This window comes from Moschus berezovskii, chromosome 1 (genome assembly GCF_049115385.1).
Source record: "Moschus berezovskii isolate FMDL1 chromosome 1, NW_MosBer_1.0, whole genome shotgun sequence".
Classification (NCBI taxonomy): domain Eukaryota; kingdom Metazoa; phylum Chordata; class Mammalia; order Artiodactyla; family Moschidae; genus Moschus; species Moschus berezovskii.
This window is the reverse complement of record NC_142460.1, coordinates 162,724,681-162,751,520: the sequence shown is the minus strand read 5'-3', so window position 1 is coordinate 162,751,520 and position 26,840 is coordinate 162,724,681. Positions and strand designations below refer to the sequence as shown.

General features: G+C 39.9%; 2 protein-coding genes across 4 annotated transcripts in view; both read left to right on the top strand.

Moving 5' to 3' along the window:
• Nucleotides 1–12,986, top strand: part of BRWD1 (bromodomain and WD repeat domain containing 1) — a 119,878-nt gene extending 106,892 nt beyond the window's left edge. Inside the window, exon 42 of one of the 2 annotated variants that reach the window (XM_055414053.2) lies at nucleotides 12,610–12,986. In XM_055414053.2, the coding sequence (XP_055270028.2) occupies nucleotides 12,610–12,650 (41 nt within the window). In that variant the 3' untranslated portion in view covers nucleotides 12,651–12,986. Of the gene's footprint in view, nucleotides 1–9,487; nucleotides 11,410–12,609 lie in introns of those variants that run through there. The other variant, XM_055414045.2, reaches the window with a different exon arrangement.
• A 133-nt stretch (nucleotides 12,987–13,119) lies between these two features.
• Nucleotides 13,120–25,457, top strand: PSMG1 (proteasome assembly chaperone 1). 2 transcript variants are annotated; one of them, XM_055414069.2, is made up of 7 exons: nucleotides 13,120–13,354; nucleotides 14,707–14,813; nucleotides 15,680–15,831; nucleotides 18,023–18,085; nucleotides 20,537–20,735; nucleotides 21,775–21,911; nucleotides 25,252–25,457. In XM_055414069.2, the coding sequence occupies exons 1-7, from the start codon at nucleotides 13,125–13,127 to the stop codon at nucleotides 25,324–25,326; spliced, it is 963 nt and encodes a 320-aa protein (XP_055270044.1). In that variant the 5' UTR covers nucleotides 13,120–13,124; the 3' UTR covers nucleotides 25,327–25,457. The 2 variants fall into 2 exon arrangements, with proteins under 2 accessions (XP_055270044.1, XP_088696880.1); XM_088840754.1 differs by lacking the exon at nucleotides 13,120–13,354 and adding an exon at nucleotides 13,468–13,618.
• Nucleotides 25,458–26,840: the final 1,383 nt, after the last annotated feature.

Here is a 26,840-nt window from a genome sequence, read left to right as displayed (position 1 = left end):
GTGTTAGATTTTGATGATTGCACCTTATGACCTTGAGGGAAAACCAGTTCACTTAAAGAGGGAATGGACTGGAATTTATAGTGAAAGCTGGCTGTTGAAATTATTTTTTGTCCTACAATTCAGGGAATATATTTATATTTTTCTATGAAAAGTTATGAATGTGACTAAATCATGACTGTTATTTTTATTTGCACTTGCTTGCCTTTGTAGCAGCATTCAGCACAGGTGCCAAAATATGCTTCATTTTGGGGGCAGATCTAATCTACTTTTGACAGTATTTAACTACACATAGCAAGAGTTTGAAATATGTTAAACACTAGACATTCTGGTTATCAGAACCAATAAGCATTACTTTTATGGTAGCAAGTGTCATACAGTTATTTTCAGAATTCGTCAAGAAGTGGTAGTTTCTAATTCCAGTCTTATTGTAGTATAAATTTCACATGACCTTTGTTTACAGATTCTTCGTAAATATTATGTTCATACTGAGGTAACAATTGGGGAGGGGGCGGTAACCATGATTAGTAGGCAAGGTACCTGCCACTTTTTTTCTTTCCCTCGCTACTTGAGTAGATTACATTTTACCAGATTTTATCATTTTCATTGAAATGGTTTCAAATTTTTCTTTCCAAGTCCTGTTGGGTCTTCTTTTTCTCTTTATTTTTAAGGAGAATATCATCCACTTTATTTTATAAACTTGAATTCATAAAGTGCTGGTAAATTTTTTTTTTTTAATGTTTGATTGTATATTTTAAACCTCTAAGGCCAGACCATAGCTAGCATTTTCTTTTAAATTGTGCACTAACAAAATATTATATAATTTGTCTTTCCAAGATCTCCTGTTTTCCATTTATGGAATTTAACCAAAATCTTGGTCTTCCATAGTCTTACTCTGTGAAATAGAGTTTGTGTGCCTTAGATTTAGATAAAGTGTGTTCTTTAATAGAGTGTACAGGGCTAAAAGAGTATTTAAATTATATGTAGTTTTCCCCCATCTCTTAAATTGTAGAGTTGAGTTTTGATAAGAGTGCAATTGCAAATCTCATTTATATAGAAAAATAGTTGTCATTCTCCATCTCTTTTTAGTCTACTGCTGCCATGTGCAATCCCAAGCATTCTTTGCTGGTGCAACTAAGTATCTTTATTAGTGACCTCTAGTATAAATCTCAGAAACTGTTGTGGGAAAATAATTTTGAAATTCACTTAAAGCGTGACTTTTGCCACATCTTCAGATACCATAGTACACTTATTTTCGAGCCAAATATTTTTACTTGATAGGCTGTGCTACTCCAAACAGTGTAGGTGGCCATTCCTAGCTTGTTTGTGCCTGAAGATGGACTTGACTCAAGTGGTTTACATATTTTGTAGCTAAAGGGTGTGTTATAGTACCCCCACCCTTTGTTATTTATTGGCCCTAATTGTGTTTGGTTTCAGACAAAATTAACCCTTTTCTCCTGTGTATCCTTAAGGTGGCAGACATGGAAAAGCATCAGACTCTGATATCAGTGTTAGAATGTTCTCAGGTGTTGGTATTTCTTGGTTCTCTATTCCAGTTGACATGGTAGAAGGTTCTTTCTCTTTCTACTCTGGTGTAAGGGGAAGGATATTCTTAGACATTACCAAGTGAGATAGGTGGTCTGCCTGCCTCTCCTTTGGTTGTTGAGAGAGCTATCACCACTTCAAAACTATGATGCTTTCCTTCTCAAAGTTCGTGTTAACTGTGTTGTTGACAGATTGAGTTAGGATAATTGTCCTTGACTAGTGACCCGAAAAAAATTAATGGAATGCTCTTTACTTCCTTGATTTTGAGAAATGGTGATAGATGTCATATCCATTAATTTATTTTAACTCTTCTTAAACTTCTCTGTTTTATATCTATTCTCAGGGTTATAACTCCATGTTTACCATCATCTGCAAAAAGGTACCGAAAAAATCCATAAACAAATACGGAATATATTCATAAATATATCAGTTCTTTTGGAAAAACGATACTTAAACCATCTAGGCTTCATCAGTAAAACTGTTCTTAATTTTTGGACTGAATTGATTGGCGGGTCAGCCAGTTCCTAATTTTTCATTTTGTCCAAAATGGTTAGACCCTTGTGTGTAGAAGCAGTATTTTGGTTTCATCTGAAACAAAAACACAAGTAAGAATTGGCCTGGTGACTTTGAAAACATGGTTGACAATGGTAGCTTCTCAAGTTCTGAAGTAAAACTAAGGGATTATAGACAGAATCATTTTTATGGATTTTTTTGGTCACGGTGCTATTCCTAAGGTTAACTTTGAATATGTGACACACATTTCTAAGTACCCTTAAGGAAAATTAATAAATAATTAATAGTTCAAAATGTTTACATTGAGCACTAGAACATGTTTGACTTTTTTTTCTATTTCTCTTTATGCAAAATGAGCAGGGATTTAATGCACAGATGTACTTTAATAAGTTTGGGATCAGTTTGTATTTTTCCTGTGAAAAAAGACAAAAGGTTAAAAGTGGAATGTGAACTGATCCAGAAGTAAGTGCTAGAGCTTTCCATTGCACTTGAAGTAACTGAATGATGTGTATGAAGAAGAAAAGACTACTGTGGTTGTGCATGTCCAGAGTCCTATGATTTTATTCATTTATGGTTTAAAAAAAGGTTTGAGGTTATTTAGATTGGAGTTTTGATTCCTTTTAAATAAGACTAATTTTGCCAAGCATATTAAGACAAAAAAGATTTCTAACATAAAAATAGGTGAAGTTTAAAAAGCTTCCGCCACCCATTTCCTCCTTATTTAAAAAGGGTATATTGACAATGTATAGTAACTTCTGAATAAAAGGAAAATTTGATCCCTTTTTCAGATAATTCCTAGGGTAATCATTCTCTTTTGCCCCCCCCCCTTTTTTTTTTAATTTTAGGGGATTGGATCCTTTGTCAGTTTAGTAATCCTCAAAAGAATGACAAAGCATTTATTTACTCACAACCTCTATGTTACAACATAAAAGTTTCTTCCAAGAATAGTTAAGAGTTGTACCTAAAAAGAAAATAAGTTTTATAATAAGAAATGGGGTGAAAGAACTTATGTTTTAGGTAAATGGAAAAAGGAGACATAAACCAATAAACCTAACCACCTGAAGGTACTACTGTCCAAAAATAAGAATAAAATACATCACTAAATCCTTCACTCTCCATTGGCTGATGATCTCTTAAGTAAAATTCTTGTTTAGCGTAATGCTGGGTCCATACTATGTTCCCTTGTCCCTCTTCTAGCCTTTTTTCTTTAGAATAATCAGAACACAGAATTTATTAAGTTCACTGTATGGTATTAAGAACTGAAATGGAAGGACTTTATTAATCTCTTCTGTCAGTACAAATTTAATTTGTGTTACCTGGGGGGCAAAAATGAGAGGTTTTGTATATCAGATTGCAAGAACATTGTTAAAGGTACATACAGTATTTTTGGTTTTCCTTTCTACTCAATTGTATTTGTTTTCTGAGTAATATTTAAATGGCTAGAAAAGGTCTTTTTGCCTTGCCTTTTTATAGCTGAAATGCCATCTCCATTCTTCTCATTGGTATTAAGTCAGTATACTTAATCAGGTATCTTATAGTTGTTACCAAATTCTTTAGTTCATACATTGTATGGAAATTACAGTTCAATTATTCTAGTATGATGGAGTGTAACAAAGCACCTTCATTGTAGAAGAACTTTTTGTCTGTTAATTATTTAAGTTATATCTCTCAACTTCTGCTGTGGGTATCAGGGAATAATAAAGCAGAAACCCTAAGAAAATTGCAACCTAACAGAATAAGACTGTCTCTTATTCTAGTATTTGGGAACATACAGACCAGGTCAAATATATTTGTCAAAGCTAGGGAGAAAATGAAGCATTGTGGAAAAATCTAGTCCAACTAGATTAGTAAGTACTACTTATAGTAGTATTATCAAATTGTGAATTTAATAGAAAGGATTGAAATGTAAAAAGTATAATGATGAGGGCTGTGTTGTCTTTTCTCACAGTTTAAGGAAAATCTTATAACTTTTAAAAAATTATAGATGTTGCCTAAGGATACATGGGAATTCTCAAATTTAAGAGAAATTTTTACCAATCACTCATAAGCCAAACTGGTTTCTAATACACTGCTAATTTGGTTAAAAAAAATATCAAGGCTCTTACTTGGTGTCTGTTCAAGGATTGCGTGTGTGGATTTGATGGAGGGAGGCGGGCAGGGGTGCTCGGCGTTGGAGTCCTGCAGACTGCAGGCTCTGTCTCTGGCAGCATGTAAGTAACTTCAGACTGTTTGTAAAGACTGATGGTTTCACTGAATTGAGTTATCAGTGCTACAGCATATTGTCTGGTCATACTTTAGTTTTTTAAGTTAATTTTAAGGTAAGTTTTATTGTTTATTAAAATCTTCAATGGAAATTCAGACTGTAAAGAGAAAGAGGCAGTCTGACAATTGAAATGAGATGGCACAGACTATGTGGACTGCAGCAGCCAGCCTACCCTTGGTTCCACAAGGGAAATTATTTAGAAATTGTTAACCTTTTTCGATTAGTGATTACATGTTAAAGAAATCTTTAATTTTTAATAGATTATTTTCTAAGTTTTGATCCATACTTGTTTGTTTCACCTGTAAAATTCTAACCATTTAACTGGAGCTTGTCAAAAAGGCAAATCTTTAGTTTTCTAATTCCATATGAGATCTGTACTTTTAACTTTTTAACTTAGCTCATTACCATGTCAGAATCTGCATTGTCAACTAGGAACCAGTTTTTTATTCAACTAACTGAAGTAGTAAAATATAACAAATTTAATAGTCATTATAATTACAAGTAAAGGCTTTTTTTTTTTTTTTTAAACTACTACAAGCCTTCTAGCTGGTTGATTCTGTGAGGTCTGTACCATCCAGTTCCCCCTGCAACTCTTTCATCTCTGGATTTAAGCAGCTCTCCACCCTGTGTCCATCTGTGATCTCTTCTCCTGCAGGCAGAATGCAGGACTCCCACATTTGGTGTGAGTCAGAGCCTGGAGAGAGACGTGCTTGAAAGGGGGCTGCCTTCCAGCTGTCGGTGGCCCTATTGCTTTTCATCTGTAAACTAATAAAGCAGATTGAAAAACTCAGTATTTACTTCTGATGATATCATCTTATCCTGCCTGCATTAGTCGGAAATGATCCATCTCCTAACAAATTTGTTAAGCAGATTAAGATCCCTGAATTCATACTTCATAGTTTTTTTTAAATTAGAGTTTTAGAAAAAGTTGCACTATCCATCACAACTCTTGTGAGAATCATTAAAAATGATTGTTATCGATTACTTGTTTCTAGAGATAAAATTATAGGGAGCTAGATTAACTGTAGATGCAAAACACATGAAGGTTCTGTGTACCCATCACTGAGTGAATTGAAGACTTAAGGCCATTTATTCAACCACAGAAGTGATCAAACTACAGGAGAACAACCCTAGGTTACAGGATTATTTAACAGTCTCTTGACTTGACACTGCCATACCATTGACTTCTCAGTAAAGTGATCAAACTACGGGAGAACAACCCTAGGTTACAGGATTATTTAACAGTCTCTTGACCTGACACTGCCATACCATTGACTTCTGTGTTACCAGCTCCCCTGAGAAAAATGTTAAGCCCTGCGAGTTACAGAAAACCCTCTTCTACAGCCCATCTCTAGTGAGACTTTCAGGTAGTGTGGGATATTTGGGAATATCAGTAAATGCTATTTGCTTCCAGAGTTTTGCCCAACGCCTATCAGTGAATGTCAGACGATGAAGAAAAGAAAGGCCATCTCAAACTCTGCTTTGATAAGAGGCTTGCTGGAGAGAGGTTACGATTTGCAACTAAAATGTTTTCCCTTTATAGGAGTTTGATTTACCCGCAATCATAGTGACCAATAGTTGTCTGTACTTAAAGTATATGAAATAGGCCAGTATATTATTTTTACTTTGACTCAGACATTTTCTTATATTTTTCCATTCTCAAACTTGTTTCTAATTCTCTCAGTTTAAATGCTGATACGAATACAATTATTTGTGCTTCTATAGCAATGATGTGATGTTTACTTCAGATTTAGGAATACAGTTTTGTGTTACGAAGTATCATAATTGGAATATGAATAATCCTTCAGAAACTAGAGATTGTTGCTTTGAATCAAAACTAGAATGTCTACATCCAGATTTCTATTCACTACAGACCATATTAGAATACATAGTGATCTGTGAGTTATATTTTAAAGTGGTCATCAGATGTAAATTGTCACTCTACTAATGAAGTTTTTATTATACCCAGATAAGGAGTCATTTAATGAAAAGCAGCAATGCCTCAAGCACTCAGTGACCATTCCAACACCCATGGCTGACCAAAGACCACCTGGGATAGTAGGACTTGTGGGGTTGTGCTGGTTAGTTAGTATTAAATGGCACTCTGATAAATTACTGTTAGAGCAGGATCCTTCAAAAATTTTAAGCTTATACCCTAATATATGTATTGAACTTCTAACCCTGAATTAGTCTGTGTATAATATTTCTAAAAACTAGTTTTCTCAGAATAAAGCACTTGATAATTTACCAAGTTCTCAGTAATAAAAGTGACACTGACTTAAATGTTTTACAGTTTTAAAAATTCCCCACACTGTCATTCTGTGTTCCTCAGATTGTTTTTATCTTGATGATATTCCCATGTTATGGTTTAACCCTTTAGCGATTCAGCTTAATCAAGTTGGAGATACCTTATACAGTATAACTTAATCCTGTATCCTCTCCCCTCTAAATAGTTCATATTTCCTTAAAGCATTTTAAAAAGACTAGTTACAGTTTCTTCTGTAGAATCTTTTCTAGGTTTCTAAGGTGTCAGTATAAGTACTTTCATCACAACACTGAAAAGGATTTAGTTGCTGCAACTTCAGTCATTTTGTCTCACAGAAATTTAGTGTAGTAGTATTTTATATATACAAATCCATTGGATATGTTGGGAATGAACCAATTGTATATTTTAATATTTTTCCAACATGCAAATGAATGCAGTTTGTTGACTGATAATAGCATATCTTCATTTACCGTACAGTACAAATTTCACCTCAATTTTACCATGTATTTTTAAAAACTATTCGTCTGTTGTTGCATATTTATATTTTAGCATTTGCTTAACACTGATTTAATGTGCTGAAGATGCACTCTGAATCTAGGATTGATTTGCAGACGGTAGTTTATAATTTAAAAATTCCTAAGAAAACATTTTTTGAAATGGTAATAACACCACTTTTAAGCCTCTCCTCTGTTCACTCCCCAACTTCCTGTGCAGCAACTCCAGAGCCCAACCAAGGCAAGGTTGGGGGCACCTGATGGAGGGCCCTGCTGAGCAGCTAAGCCCGCTAAAATGCCATTTTTGCAATGCCTTTTGACTTACACTGAGCAAAACGTCTTTAGAAATGGAATTTTCACTGGAAAAATAAGTGAATCATGTAATTTTGGTAAAGGACTGAAGCATTTGTGGGGAATTGCTTTTAGCAAAGTAGTTCCTAGCCAACTATGGGAGAACTTGCGTGGGTCTTGGAGAAAACACAAGCACATCTTTGAAATGCGTGTCATAGATTTAAGGTAAACTCTGAAGAGTTAATTTTGAGTTTTTAAGGCTTTGCTCATCACCCTCTCTGTTAACAAACTTGTCAATCCACAGAAGTAATTTTCACCTGTACTCATTTGCCCTTGATCACAGGTAGATGTCTCCCTTCACAAAAGGAAAAACGAAGAAGGCTGGTAGTTTGTAGTTTCACTGCTACAGAGTAACTGTGCTGACGGCTGGGAAAACCCTTATTTCTGTCCTTAGCAGTGAAAAGGAAGTGAGTCCCAGATGATGTGTGGTTATTTCAGTGGCTGTAGACTGTCCTTAGCAAATGCTGAGTGTCTGGAAACCTGAGGCAGCATCCTACATGCTCACCCCCAGCAAGACTTGTGCTGCACCTTGAAGACAGTCTTAGATTGGCTCTTAATGGCAGCAAGACTAGATTGCCAACAGATAAGGCCTGACATTCAGGGGCTGATGAACTTCAGGTGCATTTTTATCAAGAAATGCCCGAGAACAGTGCTAGTTAAGTTTGTATTTGAAATTTGAAAATCTGGCTTTCAGATGTTGGCAAAAATGAAAATGATTTGAGCCCATCTAAGCAAGCACCCTGGTGGCTCAGAGGTTAAAGCGTCTGCCTCCAATGCGGGAGACCCGGGTTCGATCCCTGGGTCGGGAAGATCCCCTGGAGAAGGAAATGGTAACCCACTCCAGTATTCTTGCCTGGAGAATCCCATGGACGGAGAAGCCTGGTAGGCTACAGTCCACGGGGTCGCAAAGAGTCGGACACGACTGAGCGACTGAACGGAATGGAAGCAAGCACCATGTGACAGCTCTGCACGACCCCATTATGCTCCATCGAAACTGCCTTGGCTGACTCAGACCGAATGAAGGACTAGCCTCTGCATAGTACTTTCTGTCCTACCTTTTCGCTGCTGGATTCTGTCCCCGTTTCTGGTTCTCAGCTACAATAACACTTCCTTGAAAGAAGTTCTCCTTTGCCTCTTAGGAGGTTCAGTTTCTTGAACAAGTTCTGACAGCAGCCTGCGCTACTTCCTTAGTTCCTTACAGCAACTACGCTTGTGTGTGTAGAGTTCGTTTCTTTCAGAAGTTTTAGCCTGATCCTCTTTGTGCCCCACACACACCAGCTCAGAAACTATCTGAATAGCAGTGAAACTAGGATTTAATCATTTCAGTTATATAAAATCCTGAAATTGAGAAAGACAAATCTAGGATTAAAACCACATTTCGGTTGTATAAAACCAATATACGGTTCCTTTTTATCTATTAGTTACCCATGTAACTTTTTTTGACTAAAGGAAATATCTGTTGGAACTAAAACCTTAAGGATCTTGAAGTAGGGCTGATGCTGTGTCGTCATAGTCATGATGGCATTTCCTTGTTCAGGTTCTAGGAAAATTATTTCAAAAATCCTGTTGAATATTTTAAAGTGATTCAACATAGAGTATTAGAAATGACACCAAAAATTTAAAACTGACAAAGTTCTACTGTAAAAATTAAGATTTTTACAAAGTGCTTTTTGGTGAGTGGCTTTATGACGGAGGAGCCTGTCAGGCTATAGTCCAGGGGGGTCGCAAAGAGTTGGACACGACTGAGTGACTTCACTTCATGACCCTGAGAGTAGTTAACCCTATTCTTACAAAGTCTGCTGCTTTAAGGGACAGTTATCCTTAGAGACAGTGAAGTGTGCAAGGGGCTGTAACTTCTGTCCAAGACTTTGATTTGTAGACAAGTGGAAGGTTATATCAACGTCGAAAACGTGTGGTGTCATTGATGATGATCATTGGCTTTTCATTTAGCAATGTGAGTAGTTGTAACACTTGAGGAATGTATTGTTGAGGAATGTAAGTAGTAGTAAAATCTTGTGGTACAAGATTTTTGCATTTACATGAACTTTCATTTTTCAGAATCTGTTCCTAGAGACAGAGAACCCAATACAAAAATGAGAACATGTGTGCATAATCAGAAGGATGCAGTGCCAATGCCTAGTGAGACTCTGAAAGCAAAAATGGTACCTGAGAAAGTTCCCCGCAGATGTGCTACTGTTGCTGCAAATAAAATAAAGATAATGAGTAATCTAAAGGAAACCATTTCAGGACCAGAAAATGTGTGGATTAGGAAGAGCAGCAGAAAACTGCCCCATCGAAATGCTTCTGCTGCGGCTAAGAAAAAATTACTCAATGTTTATAAAGAGGATGATACAACCATAAATTCTGAAAGTGAAAAGGAGCTAGAAGATATTAATAGAAAAATGCCCCTTTTAAGGCGGTTCAGATCCTGGAAAGAAAAAGCACAGTAGTGACTATGAAAATGTAGAAGTGGAAATGAAAACCAGGGGTCACAAGTAAACTGGCAGTTGCATTCCGCTCCTAGCTCTAATGTTGTTAATCCCTTGTTGGCACCTTCTGAGGGATTTTCTAAAAGCCATAACCCAGTGGGGCAAAGTGGGAGGAGGGCTTCCGCCTAGTCAGCCCTTGTACAGATGCATATGACAAGAGAATTCTGAGGAGGAAATAGATTGTGGAGCCTGTAGTTGGAGAGGTGAAAAGAAAAGACAAATGGCCCTGTCATGAGATTTATTCCTTTTCTGAAAGGAAGGGCCTTGGAAATTTCTTGATTCTTTAGAGGAAGAAAATGGGAAGTGTACAGGGTCGGTAGCAAAAGCTTAAGACTGAAAACATTTCAAAATCTCAAACCCGATGCTAATTTTCAGGGTTCTATGTTAAGAGTATTGTCATTACTGAAATAAGGGAAAAAACAGGCACATTTCAAGAGGGAGTGCCACTGAGCCTATTTGACATTTGAGTGAAGCAAATACTTTACTAAGATACACGCCCTATAATTCACAACCCCAAAAGTCATAAACTTTTGGGCCTGGGGATTCCATGACGGGAATGTTGATAAATGAGTTCTGAAATAGTGTTGGAATAGAAAAAGTCCATTAATGTTATTGTTTATAATACTGCAATTCATACAGAATGATGACCACTTGATATGATGAATTCAGGGAATATATATTTTTATATGAAAGAAATGAATGTGACTATCACAACTTTTTCTCATTTTTACTTTCATGTAGCAGCATTTATAGAAATACCAAAAATGTGCCTCACTATGAGGCAGGTCTTAGTCTTAATGAGTTAGAAAATAAAAAGTATAAAGATTGAAAGTCATATTTTTAGATGATACTGTCACATCTTATGTTTCTTTATAGCACCTTAAAAGTTAGAACTTTATGAATATTTTGAGCAAATTTATTAGAGTCTCGTCACAACAGACTTTCAAGGCAGCATATCTGGGCTGTATCAATCCTTCATAAGGATTAGAAAATCTGGTCTTGATACTATAAAGAATTTATTTGCAATGAGGTTTGTGAGTAGGTATTTGTTGAAATTAAAATCAGATAAAATGAACGCACTGTCAAATCTTTTTAACATAGTAACATGCTATTGCAAAAATGAACTGTTACAAGCAAGTTGTTTTCCCATTTAAAAGTATCTGTGAATATTAATATATGATTTGCATGTGTAAATCTAAACAAAAGACAGCAATCTAAGGGTTTCTGTTTTTCATTAAAAGACAATGCAATGCATTTTTTTTTTTTGGTTACACAGATCAACTTAAGTGTCTTACTGAGAAATTTACTTGTGGTTGCATGTCTGCTTTAAAAAAAGGCTTTTTGTTGTCACTTTGTTTTTCTTAGCATAAGCCAGAGTCTGTATTTGCTCTGTTTGTAGTATATTTTCATTTGAAATACTGATACCAGTTACTTGTTACTAGTACAGGTGAGAAAGGGAAGAATTCCTAATAAACTGCAAATATTTTTAGATGCATGGGGTCTGATTTTTGATCTTTAATGAAATGTTTAAACCTATTTCCAGTCCCATATTTGCACTTAATTTCACAGAAATTTCTTACTGGGATATGCTATGTCCTCAACAAATGCCATACAATGAAAATGTTGAAAATCTCAGTTAAGAGTATTTTATGCAGTTTTTTGACCGTTTTAGTGTCGTGAACATTTCATTTTGAAGTTATTTCTGTGGTGGGGTTAATTTCTGTTAGCACTTGAGATTGTACCATCAGCCTTCTTTCATAATGGAATCCCTTTTCTGGTTGAGTATTTGATTTGAACATATACTTGCCTTTAAGTGCTTGACCTAAATTTATTGTAACTGCATGAAATAAGCATTTGTTTAAAATTTAATATTCTTGTAAAAATCTCTCTTGAAATGTATGCAGAATTTTAATCATGACTAAATGTACTATCACCCTATTTATGATTTTTAATCAGCTTTCCACAAGTGACTGCTTTATAGTGTAACAAATCAAACTGAAGATCTTACTGGTAAAAGTGATGTTGTTTTATTCAACAAAAGGACTAAGACAAAGTGGTGCCCAAACTGTAGCCCAGGAGTGTTAATGCAATTTTAAAATATTACACTGGTAATGTTGTCTATTCTAGCTTGCTAACGATAGCCAGAGTTTCCTAAGCGTGAACTAGATAGCTAGTCTTATTGTTTATAATGTTCATATTTTGCTTCAAAACCCAATATATTATTTTGCAGAAATGTGTAAAATTGCTAAATAACTGATCTTATGGAAATGCTTTTGTTGACAGTTTCTCCACATCTGAAAGCAAGATGTTTTTAACAACAGATTTGCGATTTTTTCTAATCTTAAGAGGCTCCCCCGATCCCATATTAGTACTTAACTATGTGACTATTTATTGATAGGGTTCCAGAATGTAAGCAAATGCCCTCTAGTTTCAGCACAACTGAATGTAGGTAAATGGATTTTTTTTCCGTTGCAATATTGTATATTTTCACTTAAGCTATGGTATAGTGTCACTTTTTTCTCCTGCATGGATTAGTGCTCTGTTAAATAATGAAAGAAGAGAACCAATTCAAAAATAATTACATACGTTTCTTATTAACGAAAGGCTATTTAAAACGAAATTTTGTACCAGAGATGGCCAAGTTTTAAAAAAGAAGCAACTATATTTTTGCATTCTCATGAACTCTTTCAGATCATCAGCTTTTGAAATGTGAATTCCTATTGCCAGAGTAAAGGCTCATTTTTACAACACCGCGAAGCACTGTATTTTTTCCTGCCCGTCCATCCGCCCTCTGTCCACTGTCCCGAGGACGCGCCGGGCCGGGCCGGCACCTACCTGGGGCGGTCGCGGTTTGAAGCCGGGTGCTTAATAAACCAAAGCTCACCCTGTCACTCCTAACGGAGAAGAAAACGGAAACGGAGTTAAGGAAGGAAAGGTAACCGGGCTGGCCTCTTCCCGGAGCTGTACGGACTGGGCCGGGGGCGGTTGAGCCCCTTGTCGGCCCGGTCCGTTACCTGCGGGGACGGGAGGCCCCGCCCCCCGGCTCGCCTCGTTTCTCTAGCCCGCAGTCGCCCGATCTTTCGGCGGTCCCACCGGGCTCGGGCTGCGACCTGGGTTTGCACCGCTGCAAGGTCTGTGGGGTCGCACAGAGTCGGACACGACTGAAGCGACTTAGCAGCAGCAGCAGCAGCAAGGACTCGGGGCGCATGCGTGGCGGCACTGTGGGGCGTGGTGGCGGCGCTCGCGGGCGCGTGCGCGGTTCAGTGGCACCGCAGTTAGGCTGGGCGAGTGTGACGGACGGCATGGCGGCCACGTTCTTCGGGGAGGTGGTGAGGACGCCGTGCCGAGCCGGTACGGAGGACGAGGAGGAGCAAGAGGAGGGGAGGAGGGAGACGCCCGAGGACAAGGAGGTCCGGCGACAGCTGGCGCGGAAGAGGTGAGGTCCTGCGGCGTCGGAGCGGACGCGCCGGCCCTGTGGTTGGGGCTACTCCGCCCTTCTCCGGGCCTCCGGCCTTGGGGAGCAAGACGGCTGAGGGGGTGCCGGGTGGAGGCGGCCCGCGGGCCCTGCTGACGGCTTGGTGGGGCGTCGGCTCCTGCAGTCTTTAAAGTCTTCCTTCAGCGTTGGTGCCGGTGGTTTCCTGCGGGCGGGCGTGATCCGTTTTCCAGCGCTGCGGGGCTGTCTTCCTCCCGCAAGTTTGTGGTGCGTTTGGTTCATGGATGTAAGACAACTCTTTAAAACTGTATTCTCCGCCGCACTTATTGGTTACCATCGTGTGTCAGCAGCGGATGGCTATGTCCATTTTTTAAAAAGTGTTATTTCTAAACACACAGACATTAGAGAAAACAGTAAAATGGCACGTTAAGCCCCTCTAGTCACATAAATTCAACAGTTAGGAAGATTTTGCTACATTTTATCTCTGTCCGCCCTTCGGTGGGTCCCAGTCTCCGTGGCCTTTCACCTCTACAGCTTTCAGAATGCGTATTAGACGATACAGATATTTTCTTACGTATTAGCAATTGATACTACTTTTTGGATCCTGTGTAATATAGCTAGTCCATGGTCACATTTATCCAGTTGTCTCAGACACGACATTTTACGTGGGTTTGAGGAAGTCAGAACCCTGGCAAGGCACACACCTTAGATTTAGACGTTTTATCTTTTGAACTTCCATGCATTTAGAGCAGTTCCCCCGCCCCCCAACTTTCTCACGCCCTTTGAGAGACCGACTGTCCTGTAGGATGTCCCACCCTCTGGACTGGCCTGATTGCTTCCTTTTGATGTCCTTTATTCAGGTGTGTGTCTGTCACATGCGTTTCCTGTAAAGGGAAGTTCCTTCTGAGAGGCTTGGTCAGTGTTGTGCTGCAAGAAAGCCTCAGAGGTGGTGCTTGCCATTTCTCACCGCACACTATGCCTAGTTGTCCACTGTTTGGGTTGCTCAGATAGATTGATCTGTGGATCAACTGGACAGCCTGATCTCTCTCATACAGTTCTCCATGAACTGGGCAACAAATGGTTTTACCTATGAATTATTGTTGCCTGAATCCGTTGCTTCCTTAAATGATATTTATGTTCTTTATAGAAATAAAGTTTGCATTCTACTTAATACAAAATCATACCTGTGGTAACCTTTTTGTCACAGTATGGTACTAATTACATTTAAATTGTGTGGAGTACAGGAAAGCCTGGGGTGCTACAGTTCATAGGGTCACAAAGAGTCAGACTCAACTGAGCGACTGAACAACAACATTTAAATTGCTTTTCTTTCATTTTTTTGTTTCTCTTATTAGGGAGGTGCGGCTCTTTCGAAGACAGACAAAAACAACGTTGGAAGTTTCTCTGCTGGAAAAACATCCTTGCTCCAAGTTTATAATCGCAATAGGAAATAATGCAGTAGGTAAGAGGAAGTGCATTAGATTACATGCTTTGTTGAAAGAGCAGAAGCTGAAGTTACTTCTTTGCATCATAACAGATTTCAGATGTGTATTAATTTTTTCGAAGAAGTCATAGCAGAATAACTGTGTCTGAATGAAATCTGTCCCTGCTCATGTGGCGCTTTTTGAGAAAGTTGAAAAATAAGATTTAGGGGAAATATTCTTGGCTTCGGGATCTTATGAAGTCAAGGAAACACCGTTTCTAGTAGGTTTTTATACATATATGAGTTCATTTGATAAAGTCAGAACAGGACAGAGTTCCACTGGAACAACACACACAAAAGTACACAAACCTATATTATTTTAGGGAGTTCACAGGCTCAGAAGAGAACCTTGGGGAATTCCACTGAAGATTCCGTGCCCTGTAAGGTACCCCTAGTGCCTGTAGAACAGTACATGGTGAATAATTGCTGACTCATTTATTTACAGTTTTCCTGGCCTAAAATTTTCCAGGTTATTACAGTGTGAGAGTTTGGTGAGATCTGTCAGTAAACCTGTCTTCCTGATTCCTGGCTCCAGTATCGTCTAAACTCAGGGCATGGCCTCTAACTTCTTGAGGCCTCAGTTTCTTTTTCTGCACAGTGATGATGTGTGTAAGGTTGATGCTCTCAATGGCGCTTTTAGCACTAGGATTCTCAACTTGAATGTATTTTTTATGATTTTTAAAAATTCGTTTATTTTACATTGGAGGATAAATGCTTTACAGTGTTGTGCTGTTTTCTGCCAAACAACAATGTAAATCAGCTGTAGATACTGAATTTGTTTTTTATTGAGTAGAAAATACAACCTGTGGAGCCCAACACTAACTGATATGCCTTGTTTTTCACAGCATTTTTGTCATCATTTGTCATGAATTCAGGAGCTTGGGAAGAAGTCGGTTGTGCTAAACTCTGGAATGAATGGTGTAGGACTACGGACACTGCACACCTGTCCCCCGCAGAGGCTTTTTGTGTGTTTTATCACCTGAAATCAAATCCCTCGGTATGTGGGGCCTGGCTTGTGTGTATAAGTGGGAGTTGTTTAGGCATCATTTATGTAGTGTCGATTTGAATTCCACCCTCCTTTATATCTACTTTTGGGCTGAGGGATTCTGCCTGTTGGCAGTGGTAGTAATCATTTTTCTGCTTATATAATATCAATGTAGCAAATATGGTGTGTTGGTAAACTTCTGAAGAAATTCTGAAGTAATTTTTTTAGAAGCAAACCATAACATTAGATACTTAAACCTTGCCCTCATTCAGAAAATGATTTAAGCTGGCAGATCTAAATGTGGGAAAATGTGTACATTGTGTGGAAGCAGGGGTTCTGCTTTGTTGCCCTAAACCCACCTGGCATTCAGCTCTAAACCCATTCCTGTAGACTGGACACTCAGTTTAACACTGACTGAGCAGATGAGTGCTTTATGCACTCTGAATGCAATTCTGTTGACACTGAGCTTTCATCCTTACCTAATTCATCCTGATTTTTTTTGGCTGTGCTGCTGCATGGCCTGAGAGATCTTGGTTCCCCCTGACCAGGGATGGAACCTGGTCCCCCTGCAGTGGAAGTGTGAAGTCTTGACTGCTGGACCCTTAGGGAATTCCTAATTCATCCTGATTCGTTAAGCTGTAAAACATGCTCTGCAACTGACGCCTAGTGATTCCATTGGATCGCATTTGTCCTAGCCCTGTTCTTGGATCCTGGGCTTCCCAGATGGCTCCATAGTAAACAAGGCAGGAGATGCAGGTTTGACCCCTGAGTCAGGAAGATGCCCTGGAGGAGGAAATGGCTACCAGTCTCTTCTTGTTTGGGAAATCCCATGGATAGAGGAGCCTGGCGGGCTGCAGTTCATAGGATTGCGGAGAGTCGGACATGACTGAGCAGCTGAGCACATCTTCTGTCCTTGGGACCATTCACAGAAAGCAGCACAGTTGGGGAGACACGTTAAGCTGGTGAGGCAGCCCCGCAGGTGATGCCTGTCTGCCCACCTGCTTGTTGACAAGAGTGCTCTTCCACTGCTGCTGGACGCTTGAACAGAGGCCAGGGGCAGGGGCTCAGATAGTGGAAGACATCAATAACTCCATAATACTGTAAGGTTAGCCTTGAAAATGATAAAATTTGATTTTATAATATTTACAGTTTGTTTCTATAACATGTAATCCAACATTATTAAAATTTACATAAAGATTTTTGTAAGCACCCACTATTTATGGGGGATAAATAGTAAGGGAGCTAAGCATGTTCTTTTCCTTAGTGGAAAGTTTTCGCTGTAGAATACGTCTGGGAGGTCAGGCAGGAGAACTTTCTGTTACTGTGTTGAGGTTTACCATTGGTTTGTTGGATGTCTTGACTATTCAGACCCTGTGTGTGTAACTAATTATATATCTAGTCTTGTTCTTCTCCCTAACCCTGGGTCCCTTTTTTTCCTCTTGTGCTTAATTTTTTTTTTTTGGCTGTGTCATGCTACATGTGGGATCTCAGTTCCCCAGCCAGGGATCGAACCCATGGCCCCTGCAGTCGAACTGCAGGGTGTTAACCACTGGGCTGCTGGGAAAGTCCCTGTGCTTCATGTTTTCCCACTTGCATCGTTGGGTGTTAATGTTTCTGGCGATATTTGGACATGTGATTTTTATGTATACTGTCATCCCACGAGCATTGATGATCAGGCATCTTACCCTCCGACACCTCTGTGTGGCAGGTTTTCAGTTTGAGCACGTGGCTTCTAGACTACCACCACCTTCCAGACATCAACCCCATCCTTGGGTACTGCTGGCCTGAGACATGGCTGGACGGTTGCCCTTGACTCTCATAGCACTTGATGTTTTTGTGATATTTTTTTTTTGAGTTTGGTCCTCACAGCGTGTGACCCTGAGAAGGGCAGCGGGCATGGTGTTAACCCCTGTTTTGTAGAGAGGACTCTGGTAGTGTTTACTGACAGCATCTTTGGCATCTCCTATGCCAGCCCTCATGGTTGTGCTGTCAGCGTGCACTTTGTTCTGATACTACTTGCCAGTAGTGGCTTGACTGTCAAAATTGTAAACTTGAAAGAAAAATGAATAAGCCAGTAGCAGATTAAGCAAACCAAATGTTATCCAAGGGTTGTGTTGAGATTCACATGATACGTATGTGATGACAGCGTGGGGGTTGTGTAACACTTGCTTGACCTGACTGGAAACACGGAATTTGATTTCAGGTCATGCTTTGCCAGTGCAGTTGCTACGTGGCTGAAGATCAGCAGTATCAGTGGCTGGAAAAGGTGAGAGAGTCTCATCTGGGGTTGCTGCCATATCAGGGTTCAGCGTCTTTACACGTAAGCCTGCGTAGTCAGATGTTGACGTAGGGCAAGTATTTGCTTTTTCCCTTAGAAATATTATAGGAGTTTTAGAACATAAAGAATAAAAGAACACGGGCAAATGTAACCAGCATGTGTTGAAGATCGTGGGTCATGAAAATCTAGCACGTTTTCGAACAAGTGACCCACGTGAGGCAGATCTGGGCACAGCCGCGGGTGGGAACCGGCCATGGTGCCCAGGCTGCCTGGAAATGCGGGGCTGTGAGGTGGGAAGCCTCTGTGACCTAGTCTCACAGCCTGGGTTCAGGGGTTGGCGCAAAGCTGCCACTCACACCAGAGCTGCAGCCATGTTTCTCAGCATTAGGACGGATCGATTGAATCTTCATTTTGCAGGAGAATAGAGCAATTGTATGTGCCCAGTAAAAAATTTTTCAGTGAAGAATTTAACCAGAAGATCCAACCAGTCCATCCTAAAGGAAATTAGTCTTGAGTGTTCATTGGAAGGACTGATGCTGAAGCTGAAACTCCAATACTTTGGCCACCTGATGCAAAAAACTGACTCATTGGAAAAGACCCTGATGCTGGGAAAGATTGAAGGCAGAAGGAGAAGGGGCTGACAGAGGATGGGATGGTTGGATGGCGTCACTGACTCAATGGACGTGAGTTTGAATAAACTCCGGGAGTTGGTGATGGACAGGGAGGCCTGGCGTGCTGCAGTCCATGGCGTTGCAAAGAGTCAGACACAACTGAGCGACTGAACTGAGCTGAACAATTTTGGGGAATAATCATAATTTTCTTAGTTGTGTATTATTTTTTAATGAAATAAACCTTTTCAATACATCTTATAATGTTTCAGTTTAAATGTTAGGCTAAATATATATATATATATATATTTCTGTAATTAACTTACATATATTTAATGTCAGTTAAATACAGATATAATTAAGTTCATTAGAAATAAGTTTCGTGCACACCTGTTTTAAACCAGATTGGCATACTTAAAATGCACTTTATAATTTTTGGTAGCTGTTTTGATTAAAGGAGGGATTCTCTGATAAGGTCTATGAATGTTCTGATGGCTGTATATGTGATTTTGCTTTATGTCCCTATGTGTATTTTGTAGGGAGAGAGTCCATAACTTCGAATAGATCTCAGAAGAATAAAAAACTGCTATATTAATTTGTATTATTAATTTATGTATGATGTTTTGTGCTGTGGAATAGCTTTTCTCTCTCTGACTTGAGAAAATGTAAAGTTATGCATTTCCAAAACAAAGTATTCCAAAACATAAGTTTTCAGGGAGGTTGATAAATCAGGTCTTGTGAATAATGTTATATCTCTTAAATGGAACATTGCTTATAAATGTATATGATGTTAAGTTCTGTGTTTATTTATAAAGCTATGCTGTAATTACAATAGTCTTACAAATCACTTACAGCACATAATCTAAAATCTTCAGTTCTCTTGCTATTTGAAATAGCCATTTTCTTTCTTTTCTTCATAAAATATTTTCAGAAGAGGTGCAGAGATCTAAAGTCTACTCTTTATTTTTCCTTGAAGATAGCTTCTTCCTTTTTATTATGTCATCAAAGATTTTAAAAGCTGGAAGAGTCCTTAGAAATCCATGAAATACCAACTTATTTGGACATTGAGGCCTTGAGCAGTTGAAACTTGATTTATAGAGGAAATACACTTAAAAGTGAATTTAAGAGTCATTGGCACTAATGTAACACTGTTATGAGTGCAACTTGCAAGTGATGTTCTTAGAAGCATCCTCAGTACAGTGCTCTTGAACCCATCACTCAATGCATTAAGGAGAGGACCACTTCCTGTTGCTAATACAACACTAGTCTCAATGGAGCGTTCTTAGAGGTAGGATCTTAATTATGCCACTTTCTCCAGTAAAGAACGGGCGTCACTTCCATTCATTGTAACACCGTTCTCAACACTGCTGGCAAGTAGTGCTCTTAGAAACTGAACAAACGCTGGAACAAAGTAAAAAGAATCACCTACAGGCATCAACGACAGATGGTGGGGAGGGAGTAAATGAACAGGTGCTTGTAGTTGAGTGACTCCCTTACCTGTGATGGTGTCCCTGGCTGTTACAGCAGCTGCTCTGCCTCCTTCGTTCCTGACTTCTCTGACTTCAGATCACACCTCCCTCTGTCCTTAGTTCACAGGTCGGGGAAGTGACTTGGAGAAGGTCACCTGGCTAGAAAGTGACAGAATTAAGATCAGTCCCACCCCAGTGAGGGGACAGCAGAACGGTGGCTCTGTTTTCCATTGACACGTCCAGACCTTCAGAGCATATGTATACACTATTATATGAATGGTGTTAGGTAAATAGCTTGAGGGATGTTTCTATTCTGTCACAAAATATGTATCTATTTTAATTTGAAATCAATTTTGTGTTAGGTTTTTGGCTCTTGTCCAAGGAAGAATATGCAAGTCACTATTCTCACATGTCGCCATGTTACTGACTATAAAACTTCAGAGTCTACCAGCAGCCTTCATACTCCTTTCCTGAAAGCTCTAAAAACTCAGAATTTCAAAGAGCCTCCTTTCTGTTCACTGCTAGAACAACCAAATATTGTCCACGACCTTCCTGCAGCAGGTAGTATTATGATTCATGACATTGACTATTCTTGTTACTACTTTTTTCACAGTTGTTGCAGGGACAAGTAGAGATCTTTTTGAGGTGTTTGTCAATGGTGATTGATACCAGTGTGTTGGTGTTAGTCCTCAGTACCCGTAGTTGATGGTGTGTTATATTTTGTAGCTTCCCTGATGGCTCAGCAGTAAAGAACCTGCCTGCCAATGCAGGAGAAGTGGGTTTGATCCCTGGGTGGGGAAGATCCTCTGGAGGAGGGCATCGCAGCCCACTCCAGTATTCTTGCATTTAGAATCCCCATGGACACAGGACCCTGGCGGACTGCTTATGGGGTCACAAAGAGTCGGATATGACTGAGCAGCTGAGCATGCATGCATGTTATATTTGATCTGAGTGTTTAAACTTTGCAGACACACATTCATTGTATGAGAGCAACTCAGAGTTCTTAGCTCTTAGCTCAGAGCTGCCATTTCTTTCTAGCATTGATAACTTATCATGCAAGCCAGTGTTAGATGTCATTTGTTCATGCTTGAAAAGTTGGCAAAGTGTGTTTTAATTGTCAGAATAGAAGTTTCAGATACTGAATTTTGGTAGTTACTTTAATAGTTTATTCATATTACCAATTATACCCTAACATATCAAATTTTGATTCTCACTTTTTAGTGATTAATATGTTATATAATTCACCTATTTGTTCATAAATAAAAGTTTTTTTTAAACTTTAAATGTTAAGTTTTAGAACAAATGGCTAAATGTTTTATACCATGCATTACATATTTATTATTTGCATTTAATTTACTTCAGTGCAGTCAACAAAATTATAATCTTGTGTCTTATATGTAAAGCAAAAAAAAGATAACTTAGGAAAGTAAATTGTCTTTGAAAGAAAATATGCATTATAATTGATTCAAAATGGCTGTAAATGATTAAAAGAGGCAACAGAGATGACTATTTTTAAAAACAGCCTTTATGAGGTAGAGGTGTTGCACTTTAAAATTGTATAACAGAAAACCTAAGTGATTTTGTTCTTGTCTATTCATAGTTCTGAGTTACTGTCAAGTATGGAGAATCCCTGCAGTTCTATACTTGTGTTACACTGATGTGATGAAATTAGACCTGATCACAGTCGAAGCTTTTAAGCCTGTACTTTCTTCCAGAAGCTTAAAGTGTTTGGTTAAGGTAAGGCTTTATTTTATTGACTTAATAATGAACTTGGCAGCGAACATAAACATGTGGTATTGAATGTGAAACCTAAGTAGCAAATAGAAGTCCTTTTCACCCCAAGTAAAGAGAAAGCTGCTGGTCTGGCAGTTTCCATATGATTGTCACATGTTCTTCTAGATACACTTCTGAAACTCGGAGAATATTTTGCTCATGTTTGTCAGGATAGGCCAGTGCTTTAAATCCCAGATGTCTGTGTGGGAAGATGGTTTCACTCTTCAAGAAGCTTCTGTAACTCGTTAATTTGGAGGTGTAATTTTTTACATGAATTAATTAGTTTTCGGCTGCACTGAGTCTTTGTTGCTGTTCGTGGGCTTTGTCTGCTTGCGGCTACTGGGGACTGCGATTTGCTCCAGTGCCTGGCCTTCTCACTGCGGAGGCTTCTCTTGTCGTGGAGCAGGGGCTCCAGAGTGCAGGCTCCATGGCTGTGGTGCACAGGCTTCCTTGCTCTGTGGCGTGTTGGGTCTTCCCCGACCAGGAATTGAACTCGTGTCCCATGTGTTAACAGGTAGATTTTTATCCACTGTGCCACCAGGGAAGTTCCTAGAAAGTACAGTTTTTGAGAAGGCATTTTTGAACATAGTATGGGTCAAATTATCATAATGTTTATTGACTTTATTTTGCATTGGGACTAGATGGGCTAAATCTGTTGCCTGTTCTCAGTCTGGATGTACCTGTCGGCTATTTTCCCAGAAAAATACATATCAGAGCATGTACAGAAAGGCTTTGCCAGTGATTTCAGGTAGTTGAGGGACTCCCCTCTTCTCCCTAAGAGATTCGCTGACAGTATGGACTCCTGGTTGAAGAACTTCTTCTTTAAAGGGGATGAGATTATAACAGTATTGTTCCAGGTTGGAAGCCTTGTTTTATTCTAGGATGGCCATTAGTAGTAGGGCACCTTTCCTTGTAATTTCTGTTGGCATCAGCTAATTTCATAAGTTTCGTAAATTAGGCTGTCACCTACGTGGGAGTGTTTTCTGTTGTGGTAGCCCCAGAACGTCATGAGTCTGATATGTCAAAGGCCCTCAGGCATTTACTGAATTAGTAAGAGTGAAGTCCTAACGTGGTATAATTCAAGTATATCTTTCAGCTTACCTGCAGTCATGGATAACCTCTCAGGCAAGTTGTTTTGTATCTAGCATCCCTTTCTGAGGATGTGGTAACTAGTAGCATTGCCTGTGTCTGTGATTACCTGATCGACTCTTCCCACCTCCTCAAGAGCAGGGGCTGTGGCCGCTGTCTTCACTCTGAGCACTGCCACCTGAGCATCTTCACCACAGACATCATGGCCATGAGCTCTTTCACTGCAGACGTTGTCACCACGTAGCTAATTGTCTGAGAGGCAGTTTTGCCATGAGAGATAAAATAATGAAAAAATAAAAGAGGGACATTAAAAAGGACATAGTGAAACGAGAAATGAATAACAAACTTAGATTTTATTGTGAAGCACAAAATATTTGAATCCATTTAAAATGTATATACATCCTGGCAGTGCTGTGCAAAGAACAGGTACTGTGGGTTGTACTTAAGCACTAGTCTGCTCGGTTGTAGGTCCACGTGAACATACGTGTGTGTAGGTATGTATAGACATATAGGCTTATTGATGTTTCTCCCTTTTCAGCATCACACCTTGTTGTTTTCACCAGAATTTCTCCCTTTATTAAGACAGGTGTCAGTTTCCAAGCCTGGGATGTGGATGTGTGACCTGAGCCTGCTATTACCTTGTGAAGCCTGTTCTGCGCTGTCTGTTCTTGGCCCATTCTCACATGTCCGTTGGTGGGCATTCTAAAGTCTGTGGGGAACGTGGACCCGACTCTGCACCTGCAGATCACCGAAGGCTTTGTACTGATGTGCTCTTTTCCTTATAGCACGCAGTCTGGCTTCATGCTCCCATGTTTCACACTTCCCCTGGGTTTTTTTTTTTAATTAATTATTATTTTTTATTGAAGGATAATTGCTTTATAGAATTTTGTTTTCTGTCAAACCTCAACATGGATCAGCCGTAGGTATACATATATATATCTCCTCCTTTTTGAATCTGCCTCCCATTTTCCTTCACATCCCACCCCTATAGGTTGATACAGAGCCCCTGTGTGAGTTTCCTGAGCCATACAGCAAATTCCTGTTGGCTGTCTGTTTTACATTTGGTCCCCTGAGTTTTGTCACTGTGTTTTCTATTATTGGTGTCCGTAGTTGTCTAGTCCCCTGTTTTAAGACACCAGGTCTCCTTGTCACCATGCATACCATTGTGAGGGCTGAGACTTAAGTGACAAAGAAATGAGAATCCTTCATCGGCAGCAAAGTCCAGACTGCCAGCCAGTTATTTCATCTTTTATAGCACATTGCCTCTCAGCCGTCAGCTCTGCGGTGAGAGTGGTGATGGGCCGGAAGCAGAGCCGTCCGGATGCTTCCATGAAAGGGCTTCACGGGCTCTGTTGATGGTTTGGTCAGTGCTCAGGGCACCAGAGACCCAGAATATTCTGTACTTGTTCTGAGACTTGTAAACCGTTTGTCATGTAGAGTTTATGTCAGTTTTTAGTGTCTAAAACCATCCTTTGTAGGGGAATTGTAGTTAACTTCTCTTTACCTTTTCATGTCCTGCTGTAAACGTGGTGACTTGTGGGAAGGTGAAGGGGCTTTTTGAAGCCCCTTGGTGACCGAATAGTCGTCCTGGCTTAGGTCAGAGCTCCTGTGCTTCTTGAAGTGGTATTTGGTCAACAAGATGGAGTTCAAGTTGGGAACAAGATGGAATTCTCTTGTGTCCCTGCTGTGTGGACCCCATGTGCTGGGTGGTCCATGGCCTTCAGGTGGCACAGGTGGTTGCTGTGCCAGGTGCCAGCCATCAGCCAGGGTGGGTGGGGGGTGAGGTCAACCAGGGAGAGGCTCCACGGCAAGGGGCCCTTCAGCTGGACCCAAGGGATAGGCGGGTCCTGGCGGAGGGGACATGCCCAGGGAGGCAGTGTGGTATGAAGTGGGCAGGCTCAGGTGCGTTTGAGGAGACTGGGAGGACCGTTGGTCGGGGTGCAGAGAGGACTGAGCACACGGGGAGGTGACCGAGGAGAGTGTCCTGTCCGTCCAAGGGCTCGAGACTCCTCTGGAGGCCTGGGGTCCTGTCAGAGAGCTTGGGGCAGGGTTGAAGAGGACCCACTCAGGTGTCCCGTCCATTGGTTGAGGAGGTGAGAGGCGGGGCCTGTCCTTTTCAGTGTTCTCTCTGCTTCTGTGTCAGCAGTAGGGCTGGGCACGTGTGCCTTGTCTGACTGAATTCTCACTGTGTTAACAACTTCTTCTCTCCCTCCAGAATATTCCCCAGAGCACAGAGATACTGAAGAAATTGATGACAGCAAATGAGATTCAGAGTAACATTTACACGTGATTCCCAAGATCGTTTTGTACAGTGTATCACCCATCCATTCCTTCAAGGGCAGCAGCGTAACTGTTTTGTAGTTACTTTTTTCCACAGGGGTATTATGAGGGTGTTAACAGAATAAACTTATTTTGCATTCATTGTAGTTTCGTTTCTTGTTTATGGTGGTTCTATTCACACCTGAAATAAGCCAGATGGTTCTCTTTATCCACAAGGTGGGGGTTTTGTCTTATTTGACTATCCGAAACAGTGTCAGACTTTATTTTTTTGGGCTCCAAAATCACTGTGGATGCTGATTGCAGCCATGAAATTAAAAGACGCTTACTCCTTGGAAGGAAAGTTATGACCAACCTAGATAGCATATTAAAAAGCAGAGACATTACTTTGCCAACAAAGGTTGGTCTAGTCAAGGCTATGGTTTTTCCAGTGGTCATGTATGGATGTGAGAGCTGGACTGTGAAGAAAGCTGATCGCCGAAGAATTAATGCTTTTGAACTGTGGTGCTGGAGAAGACTCTTGAGAGTCCCTTGGACTGCAAGGAGATCCAACCAGTCCATTCTAAAGGAGATCAGTCCTGGATGTTCATTGGAAGGACTGATGCTAAAGCTGAAGCTGCAATACTTTGGCCACTCATGCGACGAGTTGACTCACTGGAAAAGACTCTGATGCTGGGAGGGATTGGGGGCAGGAGGAGAAGGGGACGACAGAGAATGAGAGCAAAGAGTCGGACATGACTGAGCAACTGAACTGAACAAGTGTTAACTAATATGGCAAAATATATACTTTGGTGCAAAAATTCTATGTGATACCTGAAAGCTGATGATCTGGTATTGGTGAGTCTTAATATGTGGAAAGGATCTATATTGTGAATTCTTCAGTTTTTTTGTTTTATGGATAAAAAACAAAGTTAAATACTTGCTCAGAATGAAACCAGAATATTTGTATTTCATGACTTTCAGTAATCTCTTATGGTATCTTCTTTACCCAGACTTTCTGGGCTATTTGCAATGTTGCTATTGTTGCTAATGTTGCAATGTTGCCATTGTACTTGGCTGCGGGAGAGTGTTCTCATTAGAATGTAAGGAGGTGATGAGCTCCAAGGAGCCACACTGGCACTGCTGCACAGAACCCCTCATTAAACTGTAACCTGCATCCACAAAGAAAAATTTTTTAATGGTGGAGTTGACAGAACCATGCCTGTCAGGCTGTTTTTAAATTCAGGGACTTTGGATTTTTCTGAGAGATTGAGAATGTATGAGCTAAAGAAGTTAGCTGAAAGGAAAATTTAAGAACTGTGTAACAGATGTGGAAAGAAACCAAAATTTACCCTTAGAATTAAAGTCGGGATTGTGTGGCAGTAGTAGGCAGTATGTCACGTAAGTACATATACTATTTATTGCATGTATATTACAGTATTTAATCAAACAAAGCTGTTACGTTGGGAATTAAGCTGAGATGGTGTCCTTAGATGCAGATGGACAGGAGTGGAAAGATGATGCAAGACAGCCTGTTCATGGAGAAGG

Excerpts from the sequence above, each read along its gene's own strand:
- PSMG1 (XM_055414069.2), top strand. The coding sequence starts at position 13,125 with ATGCGTGGCGGCACTGTGGGGCGTGGTGGCGGCGCTCGCGGGCGCGTG. Across the intron at positions 14,814-15,679 it reads AATAGGAAATAATGCAGTAG|CATTTTTGTCATCATTTGTC; the intron begins GTAAGAGGAAGT and ends TGTTTTTCACAG. Across the intron at positions 15,832-18,022 it reads ACCTGAAATCAAATCCCTCG|GTCATGCTTTGCCAGTGCAG; the intron begins GTATGTGGGGCC and ends ATTTGATTTCAG.